Source organism: Rhipicephalus sanguineus, chromosome 1, assembly GCF_013339695.2.
Source record: "Rhipicephalus sanguineus isolate Rsan-2018 chromosome 1, BIME_Rsan_1.4, whole genome shotgun sequence".
In the NCBI taxonomy this organism is placed as follows: Eukaryota; Metazoa; Arthropoda; class Arachnida; order Ixodida; family Ixodidae; genus Rhipicephalus; species Rhipicephalus sanguineus.
Genome location: NC_051176.1, coordinates 249841110 through 249869103, shown reverse-complemented (window position 1 = coordinate 249869103; position 27994 = coordinate 249841110). Strand labels below are relative to the sequence as shown.

General features: G+C 42.5%; 1 protein-coding gene across 1 annotated transcript; it reads left to right on the top strand.

Moving 5' to 3' along the window:
* Positions 1-5190: 5190 nt before the first annotated feature.
* Positions 5191-23413, top strand: LOC119377313 (cytochrome c1, heme protein, mitochondrial). The gene is made up of 7 exons (XM_037646848.2): positions 5191-5346; positions 5782-5826; positions 7100-7251; positions 10877-11003; positions 13888-14058; positions 20421-20669; positions 23150-23413. The coding sequence occupies exons 1-7, from the start codon at positions 5275-5277 to the stop codon at positions 23258-23260; spliced, it is 927 nt and encodes a 308-aa protein (XP_037502776.1). The 5' UTR covers positions 5191-5274; the 3' UTR covers positions 23261-23413.
* Positions 23414-27994: the final 4581 nt, after the last annotated feature.

Below are 27994 nucleotides of genomic sequence, written 5' to 3'. Positions count from 1 at the left end.
AATTCCTAAGCGCACTACTCCGGGCTTAGATGGGGTTCCCGTCAGCCTCATTAACGAATTCGGACATAACACTAAAGAAGCACTGCTGAAAGCCGTAGAAAAGTGCTTACAGGAGAGGGAAATACCAGACAGTTGGCGAAAAAGTAGAATGAACTTAATCTATAAAGGCAAGGGAGAAAGGGATAACATTCGCTCGTATAGACCGCTAACAATTACATCGGTGCTATACAGGTTGGCGATGCAGGCAGTAAAATTAAAAATAGAAGCGTGGGTAGAACAAAATGATATTTTGGGAGAACTTCAGAATGGATTTCGAATCGACAGGCGGTTAGACGATAATCTGTTTGTTCTTACCCAGTGTATAGAAATATCTAAAATAGAAAACAGGCCCTTATACGTAGCTTATCTAGATATCACCGGGGCGTATGACAACGTTAATCAGGAAATTTTGTGGGATATATTGAAGGAAGTGGGCATAGGTGACGACTGTGTACAGCTTTTGAGGGAAATATACCGAGGAAATACAGTTTGTATAGAATGGGAAGGAATAAGTAGCAAGGACAGCGTTGAAATTAGCAAGGGGCTGAGACAGGGATGCCCTTTGTCCCCGCTGTTATTCATGCTGTACATGGCGAGGATGGAAAAAGCGCTAGAAGGTAGCAACATTGGATTTAATTTGTCACACAAACAGGTCGGAGCGATGGTTGAGCAGAAACTTCCAGGTCTATTTTATGCTGATGATATTGTCTTATTTGCGGACAGTCAAGATGATATACAGCGACTGGCAGATATATGCGGAAGGGAGTGTGAGGCTCTAGGACTAGGATTTAGTGCAACAAAATGTGGATTGATGGTATTCAATGATCACGGAGACCATACGGTCTTAATACAGGGCCAAAAAATACCGAGGGTAAGCGAGTACAAGTACCTCGGAGTATGGGTAAATGAGGGGGATAGATATATGGAGGTACAAGAGAAAGCATCGGTAGCAAAGGGAAAGAGGAATGCTGCAATTATGAAGCACAGAGCTTTATGGGGATACAATAGGTACGAGGTGCTTCGAGGGCTGTGGAAGGGTGTGATGGTTCCGGGGCTTACATTTGGGAACTCAGTGGTGTGCATGAAGTCAGAGGTGCAATCAGGAATGGATGTAAATCAAATGACGGTGGGCCGCCTCGCGTTGGGCGCTCACGGGAAGACGACAAATGAGGCGGTAAAGGGTGATATGGGAGGCTTTGAAGTGAGGGAAGCGCAGAGCAAAATGAGATTCGAAGAGAGGCTGAGGAAAATGAAGGAGAGTAGATGGGCAGAGAAGGTTTTCAGGTATTTGTATAGAAAAAGCGTTGACACGCAGTGGAGAAAAAGAACTAGGAGGCTCACCAGTAAATATACGGCTGGCAGTGCGGGCGATATGGCAACAAGGAGCATTAAGCGGAAGGTCAGAGAGGCGGAGAGGACTTATTGGATGACAGCGATGGAAAAGAAGCCGGCTCTGAGTAACTACCGAAAAGGAAAAAACGAAATAAGGAGGGAAAGGTTTTATGATAATTCAAGGGGAAGCGCTTTACTGTTTGAAGCAAGGTCGGGCTGCCTTGCGTAGTTATAAAGCGAGATTCAGTAACGAAGAAGAACATTGTACATGCTGCGGGGGAACTAAGGAAACGATGGAACATGTACTGATTGAATGTGGCGATATTCACCCAGGTATACGTGTGGGCACGAGTCTACATGAAGCCTTGGGTTTTAGGGACAACAATGGAAAGCTGAACACGTCCGCGATAGAAATAAGTAAGAGACGGTTAGAGTATTGGTGGCAGAAAAGTAGAGGTAAAGTACAAAAATAAATAAATGGGGAAAATAAGGTCATTGTGCCTTAAGAGGCAGAGAGATGGACCGTGAATTTATATTTTTTGGTATAATAACATAGGTTTAATCAATGTAGATAAGGCATTAGGACAACATGAAACAAGGAAGTTTTTTTTACTTCTTTTTCTTTTTTTCGCCTTCGAGCCTGGTGGCAGACATGTCACCGCCTCGTTATAAAGGGGACGCTCATAGCACCCATCCATCCATCCATGTAGCGTACCCGACAAGACCGGCTGGGCTCGTCGCGTCTTCCTTGAACGTTGCAACGTTAATATTGTGTTAAGGCGGTGGCCACACGTCGGACGACGAGCCCTGATTTCGTTCAGCTGCCATCTCATCAACGGCAATGTTTCAGGCGCCTCAGTTGTGTACTTTTGTCCGTTGGTTGCAGGACAAGATGGCCTCCTGCAAGACCGCGTTTTTCCAAGTCAGCTGTGTGCGTAGTTCTCGGCGTCGTAGAAGTTTGATGACGCGAGGACGTCAACTGGTGCTACATCGTGGGAACCGCTGAAGTGACCGCAAGCTTGACGACATTGTGCCAGAATATTCTAGCGTACTGTACGCGCACGATTGTGCTACACTTAAAATACCGCGCTTGGCCTCGAGCGTCAACCTGGTACGCCTGTGTGCAACAGGCGTGTTGTTATCGTTGTTGCGTCGGTTAATATTGAATTGCAATTGGAATACCGTTTTGGCAAAGGTAAGTGAAGCTGTAAGTAGTTGTTCTGCTATATGCTCGCTACTCCACGAACATTACTTCTAGAATCGCATTTTATTTTGAGCTGCACGTACCAAAGGAGAATCTAGCATACGAGATACATTGCACGCGTGCGCATTTCCTATATAAATCTGAGTAATGCCACGCGTGCGCATTTCCTATATAAGTCTCAGTAATGTCATGCTCAATTTAAAGGGCATGTGTTAGAGGATTGTGGCTTCAATGGTGAAAGTGATTAGATATTCCGAAATATGTGATTGCAATGCAGTTAACTTCCTCATATGTTAATACGGTCTGTGAACAAAAAAAAAAAAAAAACGCTGTGTGAATGTTTGTTGGTCATTTGCTACAGTACTTTTACGCATTATTATGCAGCTGTGTGACGGCTGTTAAAACGTTCAGCAAGTTAGATTTTGGTTTTCTTGGCCTAGTTGAGTGCTACGAGTGTTGGGCGAAGATAAAATCGCGTGTCTTTTGTGCGTTTCTTAAGCAGGCATACAGCCGTAATAGTCATTGTTGTACTGTTTGGGGTGTTCAATAAAACAAGAATGCTGTTTTGTACTGCAACAATTTTTTTTCATCTGTGTTAACAGATCACACAAACAACTTGGACACATGCACGTAAGAAACGTACGCAGTGCATCGCGCGCACGCATTAAAAAACGGGCCTGTCATTTTAAAACAAATAATATAGAACAATGGACGTAACAGACGGCATGGTTGTCTAGTGGAGCAGCGTCGGCAGTACAAATATCAAACCAGAATGAAACATGAATAGAAAAACGGAGAGTAACAGGCGCTTTACCCACGGCTTCTCCGAGCCGCGCAGATCCACCTATCGCCACCGTCCGCCGTTGGTGGCGCCACCAGTACCACTGAAAGCGCTTACAGCAAAGAACGCGCAAGCCACAAATTTGGTGGCACCACCCCTTAAAGGCATACAGACCTATTTCGCGACCAAATAGGATATTTGTGCCGCCTGAGTTGACGACACGTCGAAAAAGAAATCGCTTTTCTGTACCGAGTCATTTTTGCTTTAAAGGGACACTAAAGAGGAAATCTGTTTATATAGATAAATATTACCCTGAGAACTCTAATGTCGTTAATATCACCATCATAGGTTTATTAATAGAGGAGAAAATCAAGGTCAAAGTTTCATGTTTAAAGTTCGCGCCGAAATCTCCACACGTTACATCACGAATTTCAACGTGTATTTTTCGTATTTCTACGATATGAGCTCAACAAAATTTCCTGAAACTTGGTATGTTAGGTATGTTAAGTATGTTAAGTATGGACCCTGTAGAGGACAATGTACTTCATTTTTACTGATTAAATCTACGGAGGACGCAGGCGTAGGACGCAGCAGACGCCATCGAAATCTATGACGTCACGGCGTTTGGTGCGGAAATTTGAAGATGGCGTCGCCACCCACATTTTCTTTATGTGCGTTTTCTAGCTTACCAATCGTCTTCTCGAGGCAAGCGTGGTGATATTGGAATAGTAATTTATATATATATATATATATATATATATATATGAATGAATGAATGAATGAATGTTCTTTATTGCACAAATATCTTTTACAAAACAAGCACAAACTGTATGGTCCCATAGCCGAAGGCTAGTGCGGGTCCCATTGAAGTATACATAACTGAAACTGTAATACTTATAAATAAAATAAATAGAAGTAAACAACTCAAATGTGATATTTTCATACAAGAAGTAATGTTTTTCTGCTAACAATAGTCGCTTGAATTCGATTGAAGAAGGAGGAAAGAGAAGTACATAACTTATTTTAAACACAGAAACTTGGTTATTAGCGGGGTACAGAACTGTAGAATGGATCTTGTAGATGCAAGTATCAAATATAGCTTAATTAAGAGAACAAGGGTATTGCAACATCTTTCAATGTAAGCACAAAACACATAAAGGGCAATATATATACATAATGAAAAATTACAGCCCAAAGTATATCAGTCAACTCAGGCAGAGAAAAACACTTCAAAGTAGTATTTCTTCAGGGAACTGGAAAAGTTCTGGGTATTCTTTATATAATGCGGTATGCCATTCCAAATTTTCACTCCGGTATATTGTAGTAGACGTTTGCTATATGCGTTTTTTGTGGGAGGTATATTAAAGTTGTTAAAAGTTTGGTTCCTAGTTAGGCGTCGGGGGATACACAGTAATGAAATAGGGAATGGTTCATTGTTTCTAACTACACTGTTAATACATGTAGCTAATCTTAGCTCGCGCACATAATCAAACGGCAAGATATTCAACCTAGAAAACATATATATATATATATATATATATATATATATATATATATATATATATATATATATATATATATATATATATATATATATATATATATGAAAAAAAAATCGTGTTTCTTTTTGGCATCACTTTTATTTTATTTTTAGTCGACTTTTCGAAAAGTGTTCGAAAAGGAATCGCCATTACAAATGTGATTCGTTTTTTCGAGGTTTTACGACATCAACACAGCTATGTCATGAGGGCATAGCATGAAGGAAGGAAAGTTCCTCTCCTCTATCTACTTGTCGCAGTCAATGCATTGATCCAGTACTACCAGTACCACATTTCCGGGAGGCCATGGTTTCCGGTCTCGCCGTTCTCTCGTCTGTTCTCGTCTGCTGCGTGAACGTCCTCTGCTGTCCCTCATCAGAATGGCTGCAGTCGTAGGGAGGTTTGGCAGCGCGAGTTTCCTGCGACTACAGTCTGGATCACTGATCAGTAAGGTAAAATGTGCAGAAAATATGTTCTCCTGTGTAACTCTATAGTAGCCTTTAGTACGCGGTAACAACAGCTCGCGCGGCATGCGCACGATGCTCGTGCAACTGCACGTTGTTTAACCCTGATACCGGCTGATCTTGCCTGCCGGTTGGACCAGTATATTTTGTGTATCCAAATTACTGAAACAAAAATCGTGCATTTATTTAGCTATAAGTTGCAGCTCGACTTTTAAATTTTGTTCTAACGTGCATACGCATTCTGCGCATAGCTGTGGACCGAACTCATCGGTGACCTGTGTATGTTTCATTTTCGTTTTTTGTTTTTTTATGCAAGTTGGCATAGGCTACTAAGCTAAAATTATGATCCAAGATCAGTGAAGCAATCTGCACGCTGTTGTTTAAAACGGATGACATTCTTAACACAATACACTTGCTTTTTAGGCCCATGCATCGACCTACACGCCATTGAGCAGAGGCAAGAAAGTCGTAAGTCGAAGCCAGCTTGACCTTGTCTCTCCAATTTTTGTGCGATTGCTCCATGCTCCCCAAATCTCTTTATCGTCCTTCTTGCATTGACACTCGTGATATTTGGAATGTGTCGTCGCATATTGCAGTGTAATCATTGTAGTGCGTGATGTTGCCATTTGTGTAGAAATAAGCACGATTCTCATCGATTTGAACTTGTGTGTGTCTTGCCACGAGAATCTACTTTCGTTTTTACAAACCGTCATTGTTTTTATGGTTTCATTAGCAATTTTTTGTGATGATCTTACATTTTGAGAAAGCAGAAAGTACGTGAACAGGCACTGAGCTACATTATTTATTTCATGTTGGAGTGACTCAATGAGGCACTACACTTATTCACCTTTGAACAATGCGCTAAAATATAGGCAGAATATGTTCCAGTTTTCTTCATTCATTATTGGCTTTAATATTCTATGTCAGACATGTTTCGGTTGTGCCGTGTTCATTCATTCGAAGCATTAAAATAATTTCTTTCCTTTCGCCTTTTCTTGTTTTAGCTGCTGCGCTGAATTGCGATGTTGATTCCAGCACAGTGTTAAACTGGTGACCTTATTTTGTAACCGAGTCTCTTAACCTTACAATAAACATGTTTTTAAGTTTTTGATACTGGCTGAAAATTTGTGCATTTACTTCAAATTCTGAAACCCAACAAGCTGTTGAAGCTGCTCTGCTACAACAGGTTGTCACTGAATTTGAGGAACATGTACCATTTGTTTTAAGAGAATCGCAATCCTTCCCAGAGTTGCATGCACCATAGTATAGCATGCATTATCACAGTTGTAATTGGAAATTGTCCACTTGTAGTCACACATACTACACCAAAGTTATTCACAATATTAATGAGCACTAACAGACAATAATGCCAAGGAAAGTATAGGGGATGCTTTTTAGTAGTAAATGTAAGGTAAATGTGAAGAAAGAAAAGTAGACGAAAAGATAGCTAACCAAAGTTATTGTGTGACAAAAAAACATCCCTCCCACTCTGCTGACCATACCAATTCTGTTGAAAGCAGAGAACATTTCCAGAACTGATCAGCTTGGCCTTAAGATATTCAGTTATAGAACAAGTAATCACCTTGATTTAACTTTTAAGACAAGTAGTACATGATAACTTATTGCATTTGTTTGCTATTTTATGTGCTTGTCCTTGCAATGCCATGACCCCTCATCCTTTTTGATGAGGCACTTGTATGAATCCACTTTTGTTAATGAGAATTTCTGTGGTTGATTTTAGTTTTTCAGCACTGTAGGTGTGGTTGGAGCCGGTGTAGCAGGTGTAATTTATGCCCTCAATGAATCGGTGAAAGCGTCCGACCTTACGTTACATCCACCCAAGCTGCCATGGTCGCACAAAGAGAATGTGATCAGCGCCTTGGACCATGCCAGGTTAGTGCCTAAATCAAAACAAAAAAAATCGTCCTCAAATGCCTGCTGTATTGTTGCAGTGGTGGTCTGAATGCTTCCATTGATGTGCTGGACATAAGACCTGTTCTTCTGTTCTCTGCATATTAAATACATGCTAGGTCAGGATTTTGCAGCAATGCCTTTTTCCGTGGTATCCATTTTTGTGCTTCGTCAGTCATTAGAGTGACATGTTGCCTTCACTATCGATGGAATCGGTCGGCCATGAATCATGAAATGCAAGAGTGTCATAAAATTAAGTTGGGGGCATCGCTACGAAATTGCAGCCCTGCTCTTCTGAGGAGTGAGTTACGATGTGAAATGTGTGCCTATGAATGGAATCGTATCATACTGTTGCTTATTAGTTACTGTTCTCCCCACTCTGCTGTTCAAAATGTAGTAACTGACCTAATTAGAGAGCATACAAGCGTGATAAAAAGAAACTTGTAGCATTATGTTTGTGTGTGATTTGCGTCTCAGCTCTTGAAAACTTCTAATTTTTCAAGGTGGTGGGGAGGTCGAACGTTTGCACCCAGATTGAGGTGTTATAATCGGATCAAGTCTAGAAACAGGAGATTGTTCCATTTTATGCCAGCTTTTATTGTGTGTGAGGGCTGTACAAGTTGCACAATTACCTCTGCCATTCTGTTCATGCTGAGTGACATTTTAACGCAATAGTGGTAAAGAGCCCGTGTCACAGAAATTTCAGTGTCAGCATTGGTGATTGTGGGCGAGAAATTGTGATGGATGCAAATAATAAAAATCATGGGCCCTAGCCGGAATCAAACCCAGGCTTTCTGCATGGCCAGCAGATGTTCTACCATAGAGCCACATTAGTCCTTGCAACTGTTTCGGAAAGAAAACCTTATACAGGCGTCATGTGGTACCAGGAGTTGTGTTAACACATGTAATATCTTGCAACAGAAGCATATAGTGGCACTAGGCATTGCACCATGTGTATTGCACAATGAGTGAGTGGTTGAAAGGCCCACCCATTACAAAGTGCTCAGTCATAATTCTTCTTCAGCAACAGCATCAACAAAGTGTGCAGCTGCATAGGTGTGCGTATTGCCCTAGACATGTAGAGGGTGCTTCGCTTATCTTCAAAGTGATGAATTACGGTGTAGTGGGCACTTCACAACTGCGCTTGCAGTAGCCATTCTAGGAAAGTTTAATATGGCCATTGTTACACGCACAGACTACTTTCCTTGCAGCATGGTTGAGGTACCCACCGAGATGCGAAGCTTGGCTAGCGAATGAGAAGGCGATGTGAGCGGGGCCTGATTAGGCTATTGTGTTCTACTCTACAAGGCAAAGCTCAAGCGTCCTTTAAGTTTTTTTTCACTCCCCGAAATGTCAAGGATGCAATTCATAGCACTAGTCAGAACATGATTCGATGCCATCAAATGAATTTTTTTTTTTTTTTTTTCGTGTGTCCCAGCCAGCGGCAAAACGAGCACAGTGAAAAACTTGGGGACTCAGGTGGAAAGACACAAATGGTGCTGCCTACAATGCCGTGTGTGTCTTTCACGCTGTGTTCATGTTGCCATGTATTACCAATATCACCCTTGTCAGCCAGCAGCAGGCAAAGTGAATTGTCAAATAAACCGCAGCAAACTCTTACAGCCAGTGTTGCAAGAAAACCATTGCATTAAACTTGCCCTGTGTTCATGTAAGGCTCAAAAATTTATTATTCGGGCTGTTTTGTGAATGCCAACCTAGGGCATCAGTAGTTTTCTTGCACATGGTTCTTTTCCCCTATTGATGGACTTTGATTGCTTCATAACATTTCATTTTGTTTTATATTGCAAAACTCGTAGCATGCATGTGATGATGTGCAAATTATGTCCACAGTCAGCAGTAGCCTCATGTTGCACATCACGTTGGTGGCAGTGTATTGACATACCCAAGCTTTTTCAAGGCACTTGAACCTTTCTGTGCAGTTCAGGTTGCTGGGACATACGTCATGGGGCATGCCACTATAAAGAAAGCTTCATTGAAGCACATGATAGCTGTTCACCAGCCATTGCCATCACTGTCATGCTGTGTGCACTGTGATCCCTGAAATCGTGGTGGAATCCAAATGTGATGTGTGCCATTAAACTCCTGGTGATGTGGAGTGCAACCTTCATAGAGTGGAATTTTTTCTCTGGTTTCTATCCATGTTTTCACTTCTCTCTGTTAGAAGTGCCACATTTGTGTAAAGCTTTTGTTGCCTTGTGTGGTGCTGTTTACATAGGAAATTTCAGGTGTTTGTTTGCTCACATGATGCTGTGACTTTATTAATCCCGGGATTTTAGACCATGTGACAGTTAAAATCCATGTGTGTTTGGGGGATAAGTTGCTTAAAAGGAATCAGTAGTGTATTTGTATTAAATTATTGTTTGTTTTAACTCATCCTTTAATATTTTTACTTTGTGCATTCAAATTCCTGATTTGATTCTTATCTTCTTTCATATTTATTATTTAATTTTAGCTGTTATTTGAGTGTTTTTGGTGAGCACTACCGTCCACCGATACTGGCTGCCATGACTTCGCACATGTAGACTTTGACAGGTCTGAGTGACGCTCCTGCTGTGAATCGTGTTTGTGTAACACGGCAGAACCCAGGCTGCCCACTTTTATCTTAAATCACGCGTAATTCTTTCTCTGCTTCATCACAATGTAGAAGAAATAGTAAAATTGGCCATCATTTAGTGTCATCTCATGCCAAAGACAAGCTGTAAGCACTGCTCTGTCATTATTATTGAGATTGGTTGTTTGTTTTGACCCGTCTGGGCCTAGATGGACTTCGAGGCAGCAAAGTATGTTGAACTCCAGATAACAGATGGTGCTACATCACGGTTATGTTTTGCTGGCTCCATATATTGAAAGTGATCATGGGAGCTGGAAGCACGTGATGACCACAACATAATTTTAGGGGCTCAGTGGCTGGATATCCGGAGGTCTACCGGCATTAAAATGAACAAATGTTCTTAATAACGACGACAAGATGGTGCGTATACTTCATATTTTGAATCTGCAGGAAGAGCAATGGGAACACAAAGCGTGGAGAGATGTGTCCTTTCTTCCTTGTGCTTCAGCCATTTTTCAAACTTTGTCAAAGTTTGCATCAATTAAAGCTTTCCCAGCTTTCTACCTTACCACCTTATGGTACTTTGTTCTCAGCATGAGATGAGACCGACTGATTGAAGAAGAGCAAGTAACATGAGTGAATTAGGTTTGAAACGGTCAGCCTTAGGCGCTGCCATGTTCTTCTGTAAACGTGCTATACAGCAGGAGCATCCTGCTAAACTTGCTGATGCCCAGTAAACTCTGCACATGTGCAGTCATGGTAGCCGGTAGCAGTAAAGTGGTAACACTCTGCTGAAACACTCTGTTGTTATCAAAAGTATTTGCAGTGTCTTAGTGACTGACTGACATACTGCTGTTGAGCACAAGATTATGAGCTCCATGTCCAGCATTGGCAGCCATATTCTAATCGGGGTAGGATGCAAGGACACTTTTGTGCTGAACATTTGCCTAATGTTGGCACGTTATCTTGTGAATTCATATGCATGTTTTGCATAATTACAAGGCTGGTTTTTAATACACGTGTCGTTTTTTCCAGCATTCGGAGGGGCTACGAAGTGTACAAGCAGGTCTGTGCGGCATGTCACAGTATGCGTTATGTAGCGTACCGCAACTTGGTTGGGGTGTCACATACCGAGGCTGAAGCCAAGGCAGAAGCTGAATCAGTGAGTGCCACAACTTCTGCTTACTTCTGTTTTTTTTTTTCTTTTTCCCCGTTAGGGGAAAGGGAGGGGGGTTAATCTCAGAGGATATTCTATGTGTGAAGTGTGTTTTCCAGGATAAATTCAGCATGGATACTTCGACAGGGAGCTCTTGAACTTTTTTCACTTATTGCGATTTCCATGTAACACCAGACAGTCCTTACTGTGTTTCATTGTGTTTCTTATTGCTCAGCCACATTTGTAATTGTGGCTGAGCAATAATCTGTGGTACAAATTGTATCAATGTGAAAAGAATTTGACGCCAAAGTTTTTTGTTAAGTATTGGGTCTTGTATTATTTTAGCTACTTCAACACTGGTTAATTAAGAAAACACTTTGAGGGAACTTCTTGTTGGGCGAGTTTGTATCTGTTCATGCTTCAGGTGCAAAACTGCTTCTGGCGCAAAAAACACACACACACCATAAGAGAAGACGATGGGACAGAGGGCTCTTGGTCCCAGCATCGTTAACAGGCACCCAAAACCAGTTGATTACCCATACCTGTCTCATATTCTTCATGTGGGCCGTCTTATTTTTATCGATGCTGTTATATCAGATTACCATACGTGTTCGCTTCTGTGCATGTGGCTGCTTAAATAGAACAACTGTCTCTAATATGATTGGTTTCGTGCTTAAATTCTGCATCTCTCTCTATGTCTCACTAAATGGAACTCCTGTTAAATAGAACATATTTTCCTGGTCCCTTCGTTTCGGCTTTACACTAATCGCAAATATATATATATATATATATATATATATATATATATATATATATTAGAGCTGTGCGAATAGCAAAATTTTGGGTGCGAAGCGAATTCGAATATTGAAGTGTGAGTGCGAATCGAATCGAATATTTTTCGAATATTTCTCGAATATTTCTAGAATACTGTTCGAATACTTCGAAGCGAAATTGCAGAAAAAAAAAGTTAGAGAGGATTCCTAAGCATATTCTTATGAGATAGCAACATGAAAGTGTTTCTTTTCGCTAGGTTGATGAAGCACTGGCGGGGTGATGTTTCATAGTTGTCTTATCAAGAATGAGGCAATGTAGAGGCCGAATCCTATTTATGTAGATGATTTGGTGCAACCAAAGTGTTGCCGACAACACTTTACACGTGATAGGCAAAGATGCCATTTCCTCAGCCTCTCTTCCCCTTTCAACTTCTGTCGAAGCCCAACTGATGTGGCGGACAAGGGTGTGCTCCCTTCAAGTTCGGAGTTCCAAATCTGCCTCGTAGACGTCGATATATAAGAACATCTGAAATTTTGGATGCTAAAAAGCTTCGGCTTCCAATTTTTCGAACTTTCTGCCCAAATTTCAGGCCCAAAACAGCATTAATTGAGCCCCCAACTCTGCCACATCTTTCATCTCCATGTTGGAACCAGCGTTTTCTTGAGTTAGTACATTTGCGACGGTAGCAGAGCTTGAAAGGCAGCTTTGCCGCAATACCGGGGTGTGATGAGGTGAAGCATATTGAAAATCTAGCGACCACTTCCAATCGGACATTGTGTCTTGGCAAAGTTCGACCGTAACAGAGCTTGAAAAGCACCTTTGCCGCAATACGAGAGTGTAATGAGGTGAAGCATATTGAAAATCTAGGGAGCACTTTCAATCGGACGTTGACTGTATCTTGGCAAAGTTCGACTGTAACGGAGCTTGAAAGGCAGCTTTGCCGCAATGCCGGGGTGTAATGAGGTGAAGCAAATTGAATATCTAGGGACCACTTCCAGTTGGACGTTGGCTGTGTCTTGGCAATGTTCGACCGTAACGGAGCTTTAAAGGCAGCTTTGCCGCAATACCGGGGTGTGATGAGGTGAAGCATACTGAAAATCTAGGGACCACTTTTAATCGGACGTTGACTGTGTCTTGGCAAAGTTCGACCGTAACGGAGCTTGAAAGGCAGCTTTGCCGCAGTACGAGAGTGTAATGAGGTGAAGCATATTGAAAATCTGAAGGGGTCACTTTCATTCGGACGTTGACTGTACTTGTTTTTGGGAAGTTCGAATAGTTCGAATAGTAAAATTCCAGTGCGAATCGAATCGAATAGCGAAAAATATTCGAAATTTCGAATATTCGCGCACCCCTAATATACACACACACACACACACACACACACACACACACACACACACACACACACACACACACACACACACTCACACACACACACACACACACATACATACACACACACACACACACACACACACACACACACACACACACACATACACAACTTTTAACTGATTACGTTATGGCATGTGCAGCAATTTGTAAAAGCTCGTAAGATTGCTGGTCATATCCACTTGGAATGAATCTGATGGCAGCACCAGTTTTGATATATGAACCGCCACACTTGCAGGAGAAATGCACTTTTCTGTCAAAATACTATTTTATATATTCAGATACAAAAACGACTTGAATATCAATATACTTCCTGGGAATAAAGATCTCTAAGCTGGGGTCATCCTGAGAATTCAGTTGAAGTAGATGTGTCTTCGTAACTCGCTGTCTGTAATTGCTAAATTTGAATGGGGGCTGCAAAGTAATTTATTAAAACCTTCATGGCTGAAATTGGGATAAACAGTAGATTATGTATTTAGATTCTTGATTCAACTGATGTCCGTCTCTTTAAATAATCCAGCTGAAAGACTACAACTGTGCTATCTGCAACAGGCAAGCAAATTTGCCTAGAATAACAAAAAAAAACACCCCTGGTAATAAAAAGAATTGTTGCAATAGTCACATTGTTATATGCAGAGGCTGGTTTTGTCTGTGTTATTGGGGTGAGTCTTCACACAATCCGCCTACAAATAATTCACTAACTGCGAACTCAATTTTCTTACAGGTGCAAATCACAGATGGTCCTGATGAACAAGGCAACATGTTCGAGCGGCCAGGAAAGCTGTCTGATTATTTTCCATCACCGTATCCGAATGATGAAGCTGCTCGCGCTGCCAACAATGGTGCCCTCCCACCGGACCTCAGTTTCATCACTAATGCTCGGCATGGTGGGGAGGTATGACCTGCATTCTTTTGTAGCGCTTTTTACATGCACCTTTTGTATGTTTTTATCATTTCCGCATTGGTATGTTTTTGTCATTGTTGTATTTTAGTTTCTAGGTCCTGTGCATAAGTTTCTGACCAGTGTATGAATAAAGTTATGAAAATGTGTGAAAGATAAACACGGTAACAAAAGCACAAATTGAAGGAAGAAGGAAATGTGGGGCTGAGTCTTTTTGAAGGGGGTATCTAAATGATGATAAACAGGCCTACATTTCAGTCAACTTACAATCATGTAACTGCGGTAACCTAGTAAAGTTTATATTATATTAATATATTAAACTAAATGTTCAGTCAATGTCCAGCACTTGTTTCGTGCCAAGAAAATGCTTAATTTAAAGGAAAATCATGTTTCAAGGTTCCAGGTACCTCTAGAGCAATCCAAATTGCCCTCTTTCATTAAGATGTAACTTCACACACACCATCAGTGTCCTTTACTGTCCGACAGGCGGCACTATGGTTTTTTGCTTATAACTCCTAAAGTGGAAAAATGCAAAAAGTGCAGCCAGAACTTGAGCTGACAACATCACTTGGACGCGGCATTTTCTCTTACTTGCAGTTACTGAGTTCTGCGATCCAGCAGAGCCGGCAAAGCACTTTAGGCAGTCGCATCACTAGGAGAGAAGAGCGGCACTCGTCCACATTGATCTCTCTCCCTGCTTTCATCACAATCCACTTTGATTACTGGGAAAATGCAAAAAAAAAAATAGCTTGCAGCACCGAATTTGGATGGAGATTTAAAAATGTAGCTTCACATGGGGATTACTAATCACCATAATCCTTTCTTTTTCCTTTTTTTTTTTTCATAAACGGTGGTAATTTGGTGATAACATTGCGGACAAATAAAATTAAATTTTAAAGGCTTTGTTTTCTATACATTCAGGTACTAGAAGTGAATATTGTGAGCCAAATATATAGCAAGTGCAAATAAATGAAGTGGCAAATAGTAGAAGGAAAGTGATCTAAACTACTCGAACATATTATGAGCATGCAGTGCGATCAGCAAGTGCACAATTTAGGAAAGCCTGAGAGAAAAATTAAATTTTGTGGTAAGTATTCGGAAAGTAAAGAAACATTACAGGTATTGTCGCTGTTCAGTTGGTTGCATTCATTTTTTGCTCACACAGTCTGATATGAATGCAAGGCTTCCTCATTGGCAAAATGGGATGCCAGCTGATATCTGCATGAAATATCTTTGTAGAGGCCTATTCCACCACGCCTACGTCATGAAAATGCGGTGGCGCCGTTGTTGGGCATTTAGTTACATGTGGTAGGCATCGGCCGCCGTGCCTACCGCTGTTGCTGCTGTGTTTTCGCTGGTGCTAGTGCTATTTGACGTCATGCAAAGAAGAAGAAACGGTGTACTGATGAGCTGCATTGCGGTTAATTGCCCAGAAAGGCACTATAACTTTTTGTCGGTTTCCTGTTTATGAAGACCGTCTGAAGAAATTGGCTGCAGCTGCAGAACGCGAGAACTCGTGTCTAAAGACCAGATTTTAGGCAAATGCCTATTTTGTTCCTTGCGCTCCTATCGCGCCATTTTGATATATGAGCATGAATTAGAGGTTAAGAAGGGCTTTTATAGTGTTTTTATAGTGCCTATAAATGCCTATTTTTGGCGTTTGTGCCTAAATGCACAGTGATTCCACTCCTGCGTCAACTGCGCCAAAGTGCGCCAAATTGTATTTACTGCGCCATCCTGGTAATATCGACGAAATTTGCGCCAAACTGCGCCAAAGTCTCAGGTTTGGGGGCGTCTATCACTGGCAATCGCACCGCCGGCGCGCCAGAACATGTGCAGCTCGATCTTGGGGCTGCCAATAAAGTCGCAATCATGGACCAAGAATTATTCCGCTGAATAAATAGCGCTCGCGCGTGCGTTCCGAGTAAGCCACGATGCCATGCACGGTGCCGACGCAGCTTCTGTTCTGCAAGTCGGCTCGACAGCAAAAACGCGCTCTCCGCAGAGGCTCGTGACGTCTAGGCCTATCGGTAGTGAGAAAGTGTGACGGCGATTCATCGGCGGACGTCGTCTGTTCCAGAAATGCTGCTGATAGCTCGTTTCAAGCATCGCATGGCACGTAAGGAAAGCAATATGTTCAGTAATAACTACATGAGCGCCGCTAAAATGTCTGTCACTTCTGTTTCCGGACATCGCGGAATGAAATCTGGGATCGCTCGCAGTAGATATATGGGACATTATCGAATTTTCCTTGCTTCGCGTTTATGGAAGAGCACGCGAACGGTGGAAACGCGTTGACACTTTTCCTCAGATATACTTTATCCATGGATCTTCATCCAGAACAGCTTTTTCCCTTCCGCCAGCACGCGTCCGAGTTTCTAATCACTCTGCGGTAAATACCCCCTAAAAGGCCCTGCCCTTTCGAGTTCACGTGCTAGGGTTCCAATTCGAATTTTTTGCTTGCTTTTTTAAAAATGTCATCTCATTAATAAAAGCATATCTCCTGCTCGGAGCAGCTGCAAATGCACAGCTGTCAGTAGCAGGCCCGTCGCTGACGGCCCACAGTGAAGCGGCTACGCCATGTTACACGTCCGCCCCTCGCTTTCGGGGGTCAATAGCTAATGGTTAAAAAAATTCAGTTTCGCTTAAGAGCGAAGCAATGAATGCGATACCAAAAATTTGTATTGTGAAACGAAGTAAGACTAGCAGCTAACTCTTTTGGATCCGATCTCGCGAGCTCGACAAAACGCTGGTTTAAGCGAATATGGCCCCTCCAGGAACCAAAGCGTTTTCTTGCTCTGAGTTCTCTAAACGCGAAGTAAGCGTTGAGAGCACAGCAAATTTACGAGCCGTCTCCTGGTGCCTCGAGATAGCGCGCGCGCAAGCGACTGCGCCCTTCGAATGATGTGCTCGCCCCCACCCCCTTCCGCTCCCCTGGCGTCCCTTCATGCTTCTTACGAAAGACGGGCAGGTAGTTTCCTCTCTGTTTGATGAGCAATCGACGGCAGGCCCGCACGCGAGATGTTATCTCATGCGCTGTCCGTGCGGCGGAGACAGACGGCCGGCTAGTTTAATCTCCGCTTCAGCCGCGTTCGTCGCCAGCGCTCGCGAGCTTTTACCCGCGGCTAGAATGCGCGTGATGATGTTATTAATTTGGACTTTATACGGAAAATTACAGCAACGGCGACGGCAAAAATCCGCCGACAGTGTCCATATAATTGCTATCGCAGGGGTCAATGTACGGGGCAGATTTTGCGCCCCCCCTGCCCCCCCCTGTGCGCATGCCTATGCTCCTGAGTTGATTTTTTTCATGAGATTTGCAATGAATCGAAATATTTCTAGCCTTCATAAGAGCCCCATAATAATACTCAGGTGCTTGAATGTTAATGCAATATGCTTCTGTATTGCACTCCAGGATGTAAAATTCGCTGCTCCAAAGTGCTCCCAGATGCAAAATTATCTGCTCCAAAGTGCTCCAAAATGAAAATTTTGCTGCTCCAAAGTGCTCCAAAATGGAAATTTTGCTGCTCCGAAAATTGCTCCAAATCAGAAGTCCTCGGTAGCATCACTGAATGCGTATAAATGCCTATAAATGCCTATTTTCAAAATTGGCACTTACATTAACACTATTTAGCCTCAAGTTTCGCTCCCGGGAGCAGTTTGAGACCGTTATTCATGTTACCGCGTAACATTGATAGTTCGGAACTATGGGGTTCAACCTAGTCCTCTAGTTCAACCAACTCCCGGTAACAACGGCTAGCAGCCGTAAAGTGGGACACGCCGACGAGCATTCGCCGCCACAGAGACATGGTGCGAGCGGTTGGTGAATACGAGACCGTGAAGAGCCGTCAGCAGAAAGGAGAGTGAAGAACTAAAAAAGAAAGAAATATGTGATGTGCACGCGGCTTTTGTTTTTTGTAATTTACTTTGTAAGGTGTTCACTGTATTAGCGTAGCCAGAAATTTTTTTTCGGAGGGGGGGGGGGGGGAGTTGAAACCCCCAAACTCCCCCTTCCTCCTGGCTACGCCAGTGGTTCACTGCCAGGGGAGAAACTGGCTCTATGCGATTCGACCCGGCTAATAGGAGGAATTCCTCCCTTCTGCTCTTTTAGCGATCTGGCTATCTGTTCCTGCTCTGCCCTTCTCAGTCATGCCGAGAAGACACCCAGGAGTGTGTTGATTTGACAGAGGACACTTGACTCACCTTGCAGAACACGGGAGAGACCGTGTTCTGCGAACCGCGCAGGACAAAGCACGACTATGTTGAACTGTTGGCGCCTTTGTGCCATCTTAAGCAATAACATTTTTGTTTTCCTGTCGTAGATAGAGGTCGCGTGCGTCTTCGTTTGAAATTATTTGCATTTATGTGAAAATTTATTGTGCCCATATTTAGGATTTTGGAAGCCTGAAATGTTGTTTTGCCTGGCTATTTTTGGCGCCTAAAACAAGCTTTTTTAATGCCTAAAAATCCAGCCTCTACTTGTGTCCTATGCCGACTCATTAGTTATGTGGCAAAAATTAAGCAGTTTGCTTGGCCTGCTTTATCTAGAAAACTTGATTAGCTTTGTGGAATGTCCTTCTTAGAGCCACTGCAACTTCCTCTGTTGCGGCCGCCCCTTCTAAACATGCTAAAGACGCCTGAACACACAGTGCTCAGAGGCAGCTTCTGCAGCTGCTGCAGCAGTTGTTGTCGGCTGACTGCAGAGGGCAGTGGCGAGCGTTTGGCAAAGCCTATGCGCTGCAACGTCGCTATAAGTGCCTAACGGTGCCTACCATTGTTTACTAACATGGAGTAGGTCTATAGCAGCATGCCTAATCTAACAATTGTTCACCAGAGCGCTGCTCAAAGTCCAGCTCACCTTTCATTTCTCGAGATAACGCTAGATAATTGTCATTTGGAGTGTTCTCTCGCTCTGCAGAAGCACCAGGAGGATCACTGATCCAATTGCCTGGCACATAGATGTGCAGTATGACCATTGAACATCCGTGACATTGACATTTATTCAGTTGCACTGAGAGCAGCGAGCATTGCATCTGAACGGCAGCAAGGGTGCTGACACTCATTCCACACAGCATGCACATTATAAAGAATAAGCACTCAGCTCGGCAGTTAAATTCACTCAAGTAACCAAACCCTGCAGTGTGCATTGGTCTTGCTCATGACAGCCAGCACTGTATGACCTTGCAATGTGTCCTTCGTTACAGTGGTGAAGTGGAATCTTGCACAGCATACAGCTATCGCATGGCCCAAATGATTCACTCTTCCCATTAAAGCTTTGTTTGCCCGCTTCCCTTTGAAACCTCCTCCAATGTGTTGTGGAGGTGCAGAGAGGGATGATGTACTATAATCCTGTTGGGACTTGCGTGATAGGGCATCATGAGTTCTAGACAGAGCAGCAGCTGCAGCTACTTGAGTTGGCGGTGCTATAATAGCTGCGTGCTGGTGGCTTGGGAATGTATGCCTGGCATATGTGTATGTGTGTGAAGGGGATGGGGTTTGTGCTTTCGAAACGGTATGTTCGAAAGCAAACACAGCAGCCACACAGCAGTACTCATTTTATTTCTCTCCTTCGAACACTTATGTGCAAACCGCTGAATTGAGTTTTCTCATTGCCACCATCACCGCATTTTAGCAATGGTTTGTTCAAAATAAGCCATTGTAAAAGGTCTTAGGCACCCCAGTAAAAGTGAGCTCGGATGGCTTTCGTTATGGCATGCAGTATGGAAGATTGCACAAACATAGGGATATCTTTACGTATATATTAAAGGCAGAGTTTGTGAACAGAAATTAACTACGTGTACACCTTGACAGCAGCATAGCGATTTTCCTGTGCACTCTAAAAGAAGGAAGCTCTGCAGAAAGCCATGAAAGAATGTGCTTACAGACATAGCAGCCAAATTGCAAGGTTCACTGAAAGCAGTTATTCTATTCTATATAGTCAAAACATTTTTCAGCTGTGGCCATGTCTATAAGTGCAAGCGTCCCTGCCAAGGTGACCATGTTTGCCAGCAAGTACACAATCTAGTGGGTAATAATATCTGCAAGGGTGTCTGTATGCTGGCTAAGTAGTTTGAAGAATCGCAGATCTGCAGAGCTCCTATCGGCTTTATGTTTGGTACTTTGAACTACTATATTGTGCAAAGCTGTTAATCATTATGATATTCAGTTCAGGTTTGGTTTGGGTGTGACAATTTGAGTTGAGCTGCGGCTGAACGTTCAGTTGACTTATGTTACTATCCGGTTTGGGTTTGGTTCAGAATCCTGGTTTTCATTGCCACGTCTTTGGAAAGTCAGGGCATTCTTATTGTCCAGTGCTTATCCATCATGCTGAGGTGCTTGTGGTTGCATTTTTGCAGGACTACATCTTCTATCTGCTGACTGGCTACTGTGATCCACCGGCTGGTGTCAAGGTTCAAGAGGGCCAGTACTACAATCCGTACTTCCCTGGAGGAGCAATAGGCATGGCCCAGGCTCTGTACAATGAGGCGATTGAGTATTCTGATGGTACGCCAGCCACTGCATCACAAATGGCCAAGGATGTGTCCACTTTCCTCAAGTACTGTACCGAACCAGAGTTTGATGATCGGAAGCGGTTGTACGTCAAGGTGAGTGTCATGGCAGTTCTTCCACATAAGATTACAACTGCACCAAGAGACAGTTACATTCATAGATGAAAGACCTTGCATGATTACAAGCTTTAGGAATTCAAAACAACAGTTTGCGTGTTTGCTCAGATGATCTAGCTGAACAAGTGTAAAGTTTTTTTGTTTTTTTTTTTAAGGGAGTTTTAGCTCGGGCCCGACTCTGATTTTGCGTGTGTAAGTACAATCGAACCCGCTTATATCGTTATTAATGTGCCCTGAAAATGCCATTCTTATAACTGATAGTTGTAACTGGATTGCTGGAAGAAAATGAAGAGGAGGGACAGCAGATCTGTTGGTAGATTAATAACAGCAGGGCAGCTGTTGCCCCGCCCCTTCTACTTTGAGGTGCAGACTGTGTTAGCTCGTTTAAATCAGTAAATGGAATTAGCTCTTGTCCCGTGTGTTTGTTCTCTGCTTTCATCGGTTGCACTACACGTTGCAGTGAATTCTAACCAACTTTCCCAATTTTCCATTCTGTTTAGTAAATGGCCCTCATTTACTTTGGGCGCTATCACTATTGCTGTAAGTGCAGCACTGCAGTCATCCTTGCATGGAAAGTTGGATCTTGTGACAATTCACTGTGTCAAGTGCACGCATGGTGGCTTTATTGCACAATTCAAAAGGATTATCTTATTTCGATTGTTTATAAATGTTAGCCCTGCCTTGCTGTTGAATATTACAACTGGCAACTAGGCGGAAAAAGGACGTGCTCAGGGCCTTCTAAATGCCTTTTATTATGCTCATTGCTTAATAATCTGTGGCAGAGATATGTTGTTAGTGTCTAGATCGGGTTGTTTGTTCATTATGAAGCAACAGGACTTGGTGTGTGCATAAGTAAAGTCTTCAAAGACATAAGTACGAAGGGAAGTCATAAAGTAAAAGGGCTTTTGCAATTTCTCGCACTAGGGTTTGGTAACACTGCTATAATGCTGCGCTGAATTAGTGTGGTCTGCAGCACTTCTATGGAACATGTCACTCTTATTCCTGTGTTAGTTGTTAGAATGTAGCGGGCCGTTAAACGTGGCAGCTCCATTGTTGATCTGCACCAAGGAGGAAATTAGGGCAGTGATTCGCTTTTTGTTTGCGGAAGGTGTTAAACCCGCAGAAATTATTCATCGAATGCAAGCGTAGTGTGATGACAGTCGTTTATCATGAAGCGAGATCTACGAATAGGTATAGCATTTCAAACAGGGAAGAACTTCTTGATGTGACGAGGAAAGATTGGGCAGGCCGTCAATGTCTGTGACTGAGGACAATTTGAATATCGTTGAGGGTATTGTGATAGAAAACAGACGAATCACAGTGGATGAAATCGCCAATACTTTACATATTGGTTCAGTGTATTCCATCTTACACAACAGGCTAAAACTTTGTAAAGCGTGTGCAAGGTGTGTCCCGAAAGAATTCGCATCTATCGTAAGCATTGGCCTATTGTCAACGCAAGGGAGATGGATTTTAGAGGAAATTGTTACTGTAGATGAAACTTGGGTACATCATGACATACCAGAAAGTAGGGCTGTGAGCATGGTTTGGAAACACTCATCATCACCAGAAGTTAAGACATTTGCAACCAATGCAGGAGTCATTGATGCAGTGCAAAATTGGCTACAGGTGCAACCAAAAACTTCTTTTCTGACGGTTTAAAAAGAAACTTTTCAAACGTTAGGCAAAGTGTGTTGAATTGCAGGGAGGTTATGTAGAAAAATAATGTATGTTTCAGTTTTCTATCATTAGAATAAATGTACCTTTTCTCAATAGTCCCTTCACTTTTTTACCTCCCCTCATAAGTAGCTCTCATGTTGTGCATGACTGAAACATGCGCTTGGTCTATGTTCATTGTCTCTTTCTTTGTCCTGTCTTGAAGCTGCGATTTCCAGTATTTTGTTAGTCATATTAACCAACTGGCCTAGTAACGAATTTTTTTAAACTATGGGTCAGCAATCACTTTTCAGAACTTGATCATCGGGAAGGTATTTTGATGTCACTTGTCAGCCATTTGAGACACCATTTGGTTACATTTCGTGTAACGTCTGCCTTAGTGAAAAAAAAAACTAGTATTAATCTATTTTTTTCAAGATGTCCTCAACATCTACATCTTCGAATAACATACATCTTCGAATAACACGCTGTTCTGTAAATTTTACAGTACAGTACATCAAGACTCGCATATCCTAATTTGTTGTTGCATGCTTTTTTTTTCTTCTGTTCTGCTCCTGCTTTGCTAAATACAGGATATTACAGCAAGTTATTATCTGTATTATTGAGTACTAAGACATCAATGAGGGTTGGTATGATGTCTCCACTGGTTGCTAATCCTTTTTGTTGACATAATTCTCTCATCACTTCAGCCACACTTCATGCTTCTCCTTTGTGTGCTATTGTCATGATGCCAAGGTTTTTGTATGAGAAGAGACATTGACTGCACTTACTTGCTATTTCAGACTATGATGATACTCACAGTGCTCACGGCTGTGGCATGGTACTACAAACGCTTCAAGTGGACTGTCATAAAGACGAGGAAGATAGTCTATAAGCCTAAAAAGTATGAGTAGGTACTGCACAGGATAATCACTGCCTTGTTATGTTTCCTTTGCAATTTGTGATGTAGATAAAAGGAAAGCGGATGCAAAGGACTGACCTTTGGGCAGTAGCATGTGCTTTCCCTTCAGTTGAAGGAATAAAATGCAGGCCTGTCTACGTGCAAATGTCTTATGCATCTAGTGTTCTGTTCTGCTTGTGTCATTCTTGCTTCCATACTGGGAGCAGGTGTGGTGCTTGTGAGTGGAATAACCTTGACAAGTGCCAGAAGCTTTTCCAGCTACCACTACAGTTAGTTACCAAGTGATGTGAGGTTACATAGTAGTACTGTGAGCAGTTTACTCTGTAGTTTGATACGTTATGTGCTTGTAAAACTTACGCTACAACAGTTTTATTTACTTAGCCCAAGAAGTAGAGGTGTGAGAACATTAGAGTTTTCAAATTCCAATGATATGTTACTTGTGTAATATACGTATTCGTATTCAATTTGAAAACTGCATATTTGACGTGACTTGAATAATGCTAAAAGATGGAATACTATTCAATCCAAATATCTTACCTAAAAAACACTTCTGATCTTCAACTTTTTTAAAAATTGTGGCAATGCCTATAGGCTATATGGAAAAGCACCAGAAATACAGTGTGATGGTGGCCATTGACGAATACCGACTTGTCATCAAGCTGTCACCAACAACCCTATCACGATAAGCATCTTCAGCTATCTGCCTGGCAGCACATGTGGCTTAGTGCTGTTGGTGCTAGTGTAAGCTAGTGTACTGCACGCATTTAATAGGCCAGAACCCAAATATGCTACGCCAACACTTTCTGCCACTTTTTTGTGTGCGACTGACGCCAATGAGCAGTGCTTTGCATAAACAAATGCAGCTCACCGTCGTTGCATTAGCCCGACAAGCTACCCATCACATCCGTGAACAGTGAGGAGCAGTATGGGCACGATGAAACCTCGCAGCACACACACTCCCACGCCGAAGGCAAGCGCATGGCACAGCAAGCGTCCCAGCAGAGTAATAGCAAGCCTAGTAGGCAACACACTGCACACAGTTGGCTCCACGCAGTAGCATATGTACCCCATTTCAATGAAGCAGCACCATTCGAGATGCACCATCTGACATATGCGAAGTTTCTTGCAATAAATGCTTCCTAAAAAGCTCTGTTCAAGTTATGTGGTGTCATGCTAGGTTCAGGCTCATGGCCAAGGTACGATTCATATGTAAGACAAATTTTTTCTTTTCTTTTTTGATGTAGCGGTAATGCATTGTCGAGAGCTTGCTTCCGTTTTCACCAGTTGGATAAACAGTTATTCCACTTTAAAGTGGGTAGATGTAAGCTGCAGGCACACTAGCACCCTTCACCAACGGGCCTGGCACAGGCAGTAGTGATGCTGGCAAAATAGTGAGCTTATAGGTGCACTGCGAAGCAGCAGCAGACCTTGCATTTGACGTAGTGACACGGTCCAACCACTGACAACAAACTAAAATCATCCATTGCATGTAGGCTTGCTGTACTGTTGAACCGTACATAGACTTCCCAGCAACTACAGTCATGGACAATTGAACTATGAATAAGGCAAAGTTATCCAAAATGCTTTTTTTTTTTTTGTGACTGCAAGTATGCGTGTCAGCATTGTTTCGGTTTGCACACTTATTTTGAGGCCTGAACTATCTATGGAAAGCACATAATTAGCAATTCGAGATAGTGCTCTCACGTTGTCACCCACCACTTATTCTACTTCATAATTTCTTGTTTGCATTTCTTTTGTCCATTGCTCTACATACAGTGTTTTTTTTTTAAGACAGTACAGATCTTTTTTAAAAATCCTATGACAGTAAGCCTCTTGCAGTTTGCGCAGATGAACTCTATGTCTAGGCGGAAAAGCTTTGCCGCAGATAAAATGACACTGTTGCCACTAATTAACAAAACTCGTTAATTAACTGTTTAATTATTAGGGAGTTTTAGCTTGTAACGTATACTTCTTTACGTTACCGTTACCGGATTACGTTTACCGTTTTACCGGAACTCGAGTTTTAGTACAGTTTTTTAGCTGCCCAAACGTAAACCTTTATGTACGTACGTAAACCTTTACGTTTGCGCAAACCACTAAGTGGTGATGATAACAGCATTTAAACTGCATTTAATTTAGATAATATTGAATTACGCTGCGGCAAAATCATAAGAGAGGTTTTTAGCATGTGCAGTATCCCGGTATAAGCGAAGGTGTGTAGCAATACCAGGTTACCGGGCGATGGTGTCGACATCTTGTGACGCTTCACCCAACCACAATCATGCACACGTTTGTTTTTGCTTAGTGTTCTCGAGGGGAAAAAATGAATAAAAAGGCAACTCATTCGTAATAATGCCGCTGCAAGGCATTTACATTAGGAGTAGAATGCCCAATGTTTCTGCAATAACAATTTTGTGCTCGCCTGGTACACCATGGCCCCACTAGATGGCGCCACCTATCCAGCCTGTCAGCGTCTTTAGGCTTTTCACGTTTGCGGATTCGGTATTCTAGGTCGCTCTAGGCTCGGTAATCCGGCTGAAATAAGGTGATCGTAAGTGGCGCTCACACTTCGGCTTATTTTGACTCGGCGGCTGGAGTCTCCGCAAAGCGGATATCGCGAGTAGCCCGAACGAAGGTGGATTTGCGAGATAGGGCCGTAAACGTAAAGCCTATCCGGCGAGTAGTTTACGTTCCGTAAACCTTTACGTTCCGTAAAGGTTCGCGCATGCGCAGATTCCATCCGGTATCCGGTAACACGGTAACGTAAAGAAGTATACGTTACAAGCTAAAACTCCCTATTAACTTGAGGGCAGGTGTTTGTATTAGAAAGTTGAAGTGCGTGCCAATTTATGGCACACCCATTTTTTAGAAATCACAAAGTTGCACATAGTTTGAGGTATTCATCATCGAATTTCACGGGTGAAATTGAAACTGATCGCGCCTGGCACGCGCAAAGTGTGGTGTAACACCGGGACGACACGTGACAGGGAAGTGACGAAATTCGAATGAAAGCGCGCAGAAGCAGAATCTGGCAAAAAAAATCGGCAAACATTCTGAAATACACAAGTAGACAGCTTAATGTTAGTGTGTGATGGGTGGTGCTTATGTGTTTCTTAAACTATAAAGAGGCGCGAATAACTATTTCGCATGTCTGCAAGACGAAGCACCGAAGTGGCAGCCCCTGAGTTTTATGTATGCTTACTAGAGAAAGAGAAGGTTGATATCGTGGTTTTCTTGTGCACAGTTCGAAAGAAATGGATAAGCACCAAACACTACACTCGAAAATAAGGCGATGCGCGGGCACAAGTGAGATTACTTGCAGCTTTTCACGAAAACATACGGCTGCGGCGCGCCTTGATTCAAATTTCGTCGCTCCCTTGTGACGGGCAGTTCCGGTCTGACGTAGCAGAACAGTCGCACTTCGTGCGTGCTTTGCACGACCAGTTTCGATTTTGCCCTTGACATTCAATGAAGAATATCTCAGAACTGTGTGCAACTTTTGTGATTTGTAAAAAATAGGTATGCCATAAATTGGTATGCACTACAACTTTTTATTATAAACACCGGCCCTCAGGTCAACAATTTAAAAAGTTAACGAGTTTTTGTTAATTAGTGGTAGCAGTGTCATTTTAACTGCGGCGAAGTTTTTCCAACTCAACGTGGAGTGTGTGTGCGAAAACGACAAGAGCCTTACTGTCATAGGATTTTTATAAAAAATCTGTATTGTCTAAAAAAACACCCTGTATGTGTGTTTACTATGTGTGCTTACTATCAACACACAGAATGTGTGTTGATAGTAAGCTATCAACACACATTCTGTGTTAATAGCTTACTAGTGTACTGTTGTCCATATGGCAATATGTTAAAATAAAAGTTTGAAAAAGTTTGAGTGAAAGAAGCCCGTGTCTTGATTATTCGATTCTATACTGAAGCTAGGTATTCGTATTTGATTTCTATTCGAAAGACTTTAATATTCACACACTTCTACCAAAAAGAAGAGGTAACGTGCAACTTTGCATTGTCAGCGGGTTTTAACCAGTTTGGCTGACAATGCTCTTGGGCACTCTACCTCAATGCCATAATGTACGTTCATCTGCAGTCTCCCATTTCTACCGAAGAGCCTCCCGACAATGCCTTGTACCCACCGTGGTGGTCTAGTGGTTATGGTGCTCAACTGCTGACCCCGAAGGTCGCGGGATTGAACCCCAGCTGCGGCGGCCGCATTTTCAACATAGGCGAAAATGCTTGAGGCTTGTGTACTTAGATTTAGGTGTACGTTAAAGAACCCCAGGTGGTCGAAATTTCTGGAGTCCTCCGCTATGGCATTTCTTATAATCATACTGGGTTTTGGGACGTTTAACCTCAATAATTACTATTACGATACCTTGAGCATTTACAGTGGTGCTAGAGTACAGTTGTGAAGAAGCAATGTTGTTGCAGTGCTGTTCAAGTGTGGTTATATTGAATTGATCAGTTGTACCATCTTTGGCACAACCAGTAGCTGAGCCTACTTGTCTGGCAGTTGCTGTTCCACTGAAAGCCAGGACAGTTGGCATACACTGTCCCCAGCCAGTGCCATGTATGAGTGCTGTGCTGGAGGAGCAGAAAAGCAAAGAAGACAAAACCGACACTGGAGCTCTAAAGCTGAAAACCGAGAGGTCATCGCACCTTTCTATAGATTCACGAGTTTACTTCAAGGGAAACAAGCATTGTAGAAATAGAATCG

What these genes read in the sequence shown, in the direction of transcription:
- LOC119377313 (XM_037646848.2), top strand. Translation starts at nt 5,275, where the DNA reads ATGGCTGCAGTCGTAGGGAGGTTTGGCAGCGCGAGTTTCCTGCGACTA. An exon ending in AGCGCCTTGGACCATGCCAG is followed by an intron (nt 7,252 to 10,876) that starts GTTAGTGCCTAA and finishes CGTTTTTTCCAG; the next exon opens with CATTCGGAGGGGCTACGAAG. An exon ending in ATGCTCGGCATGGTGGGGAG is followed by an intron (nt 14,059 to 20,420) that starts GTATGACCTGCA and finishes GCATTTTTGCAG; the next exon opens with GACTACATCTTCTATCTGCT.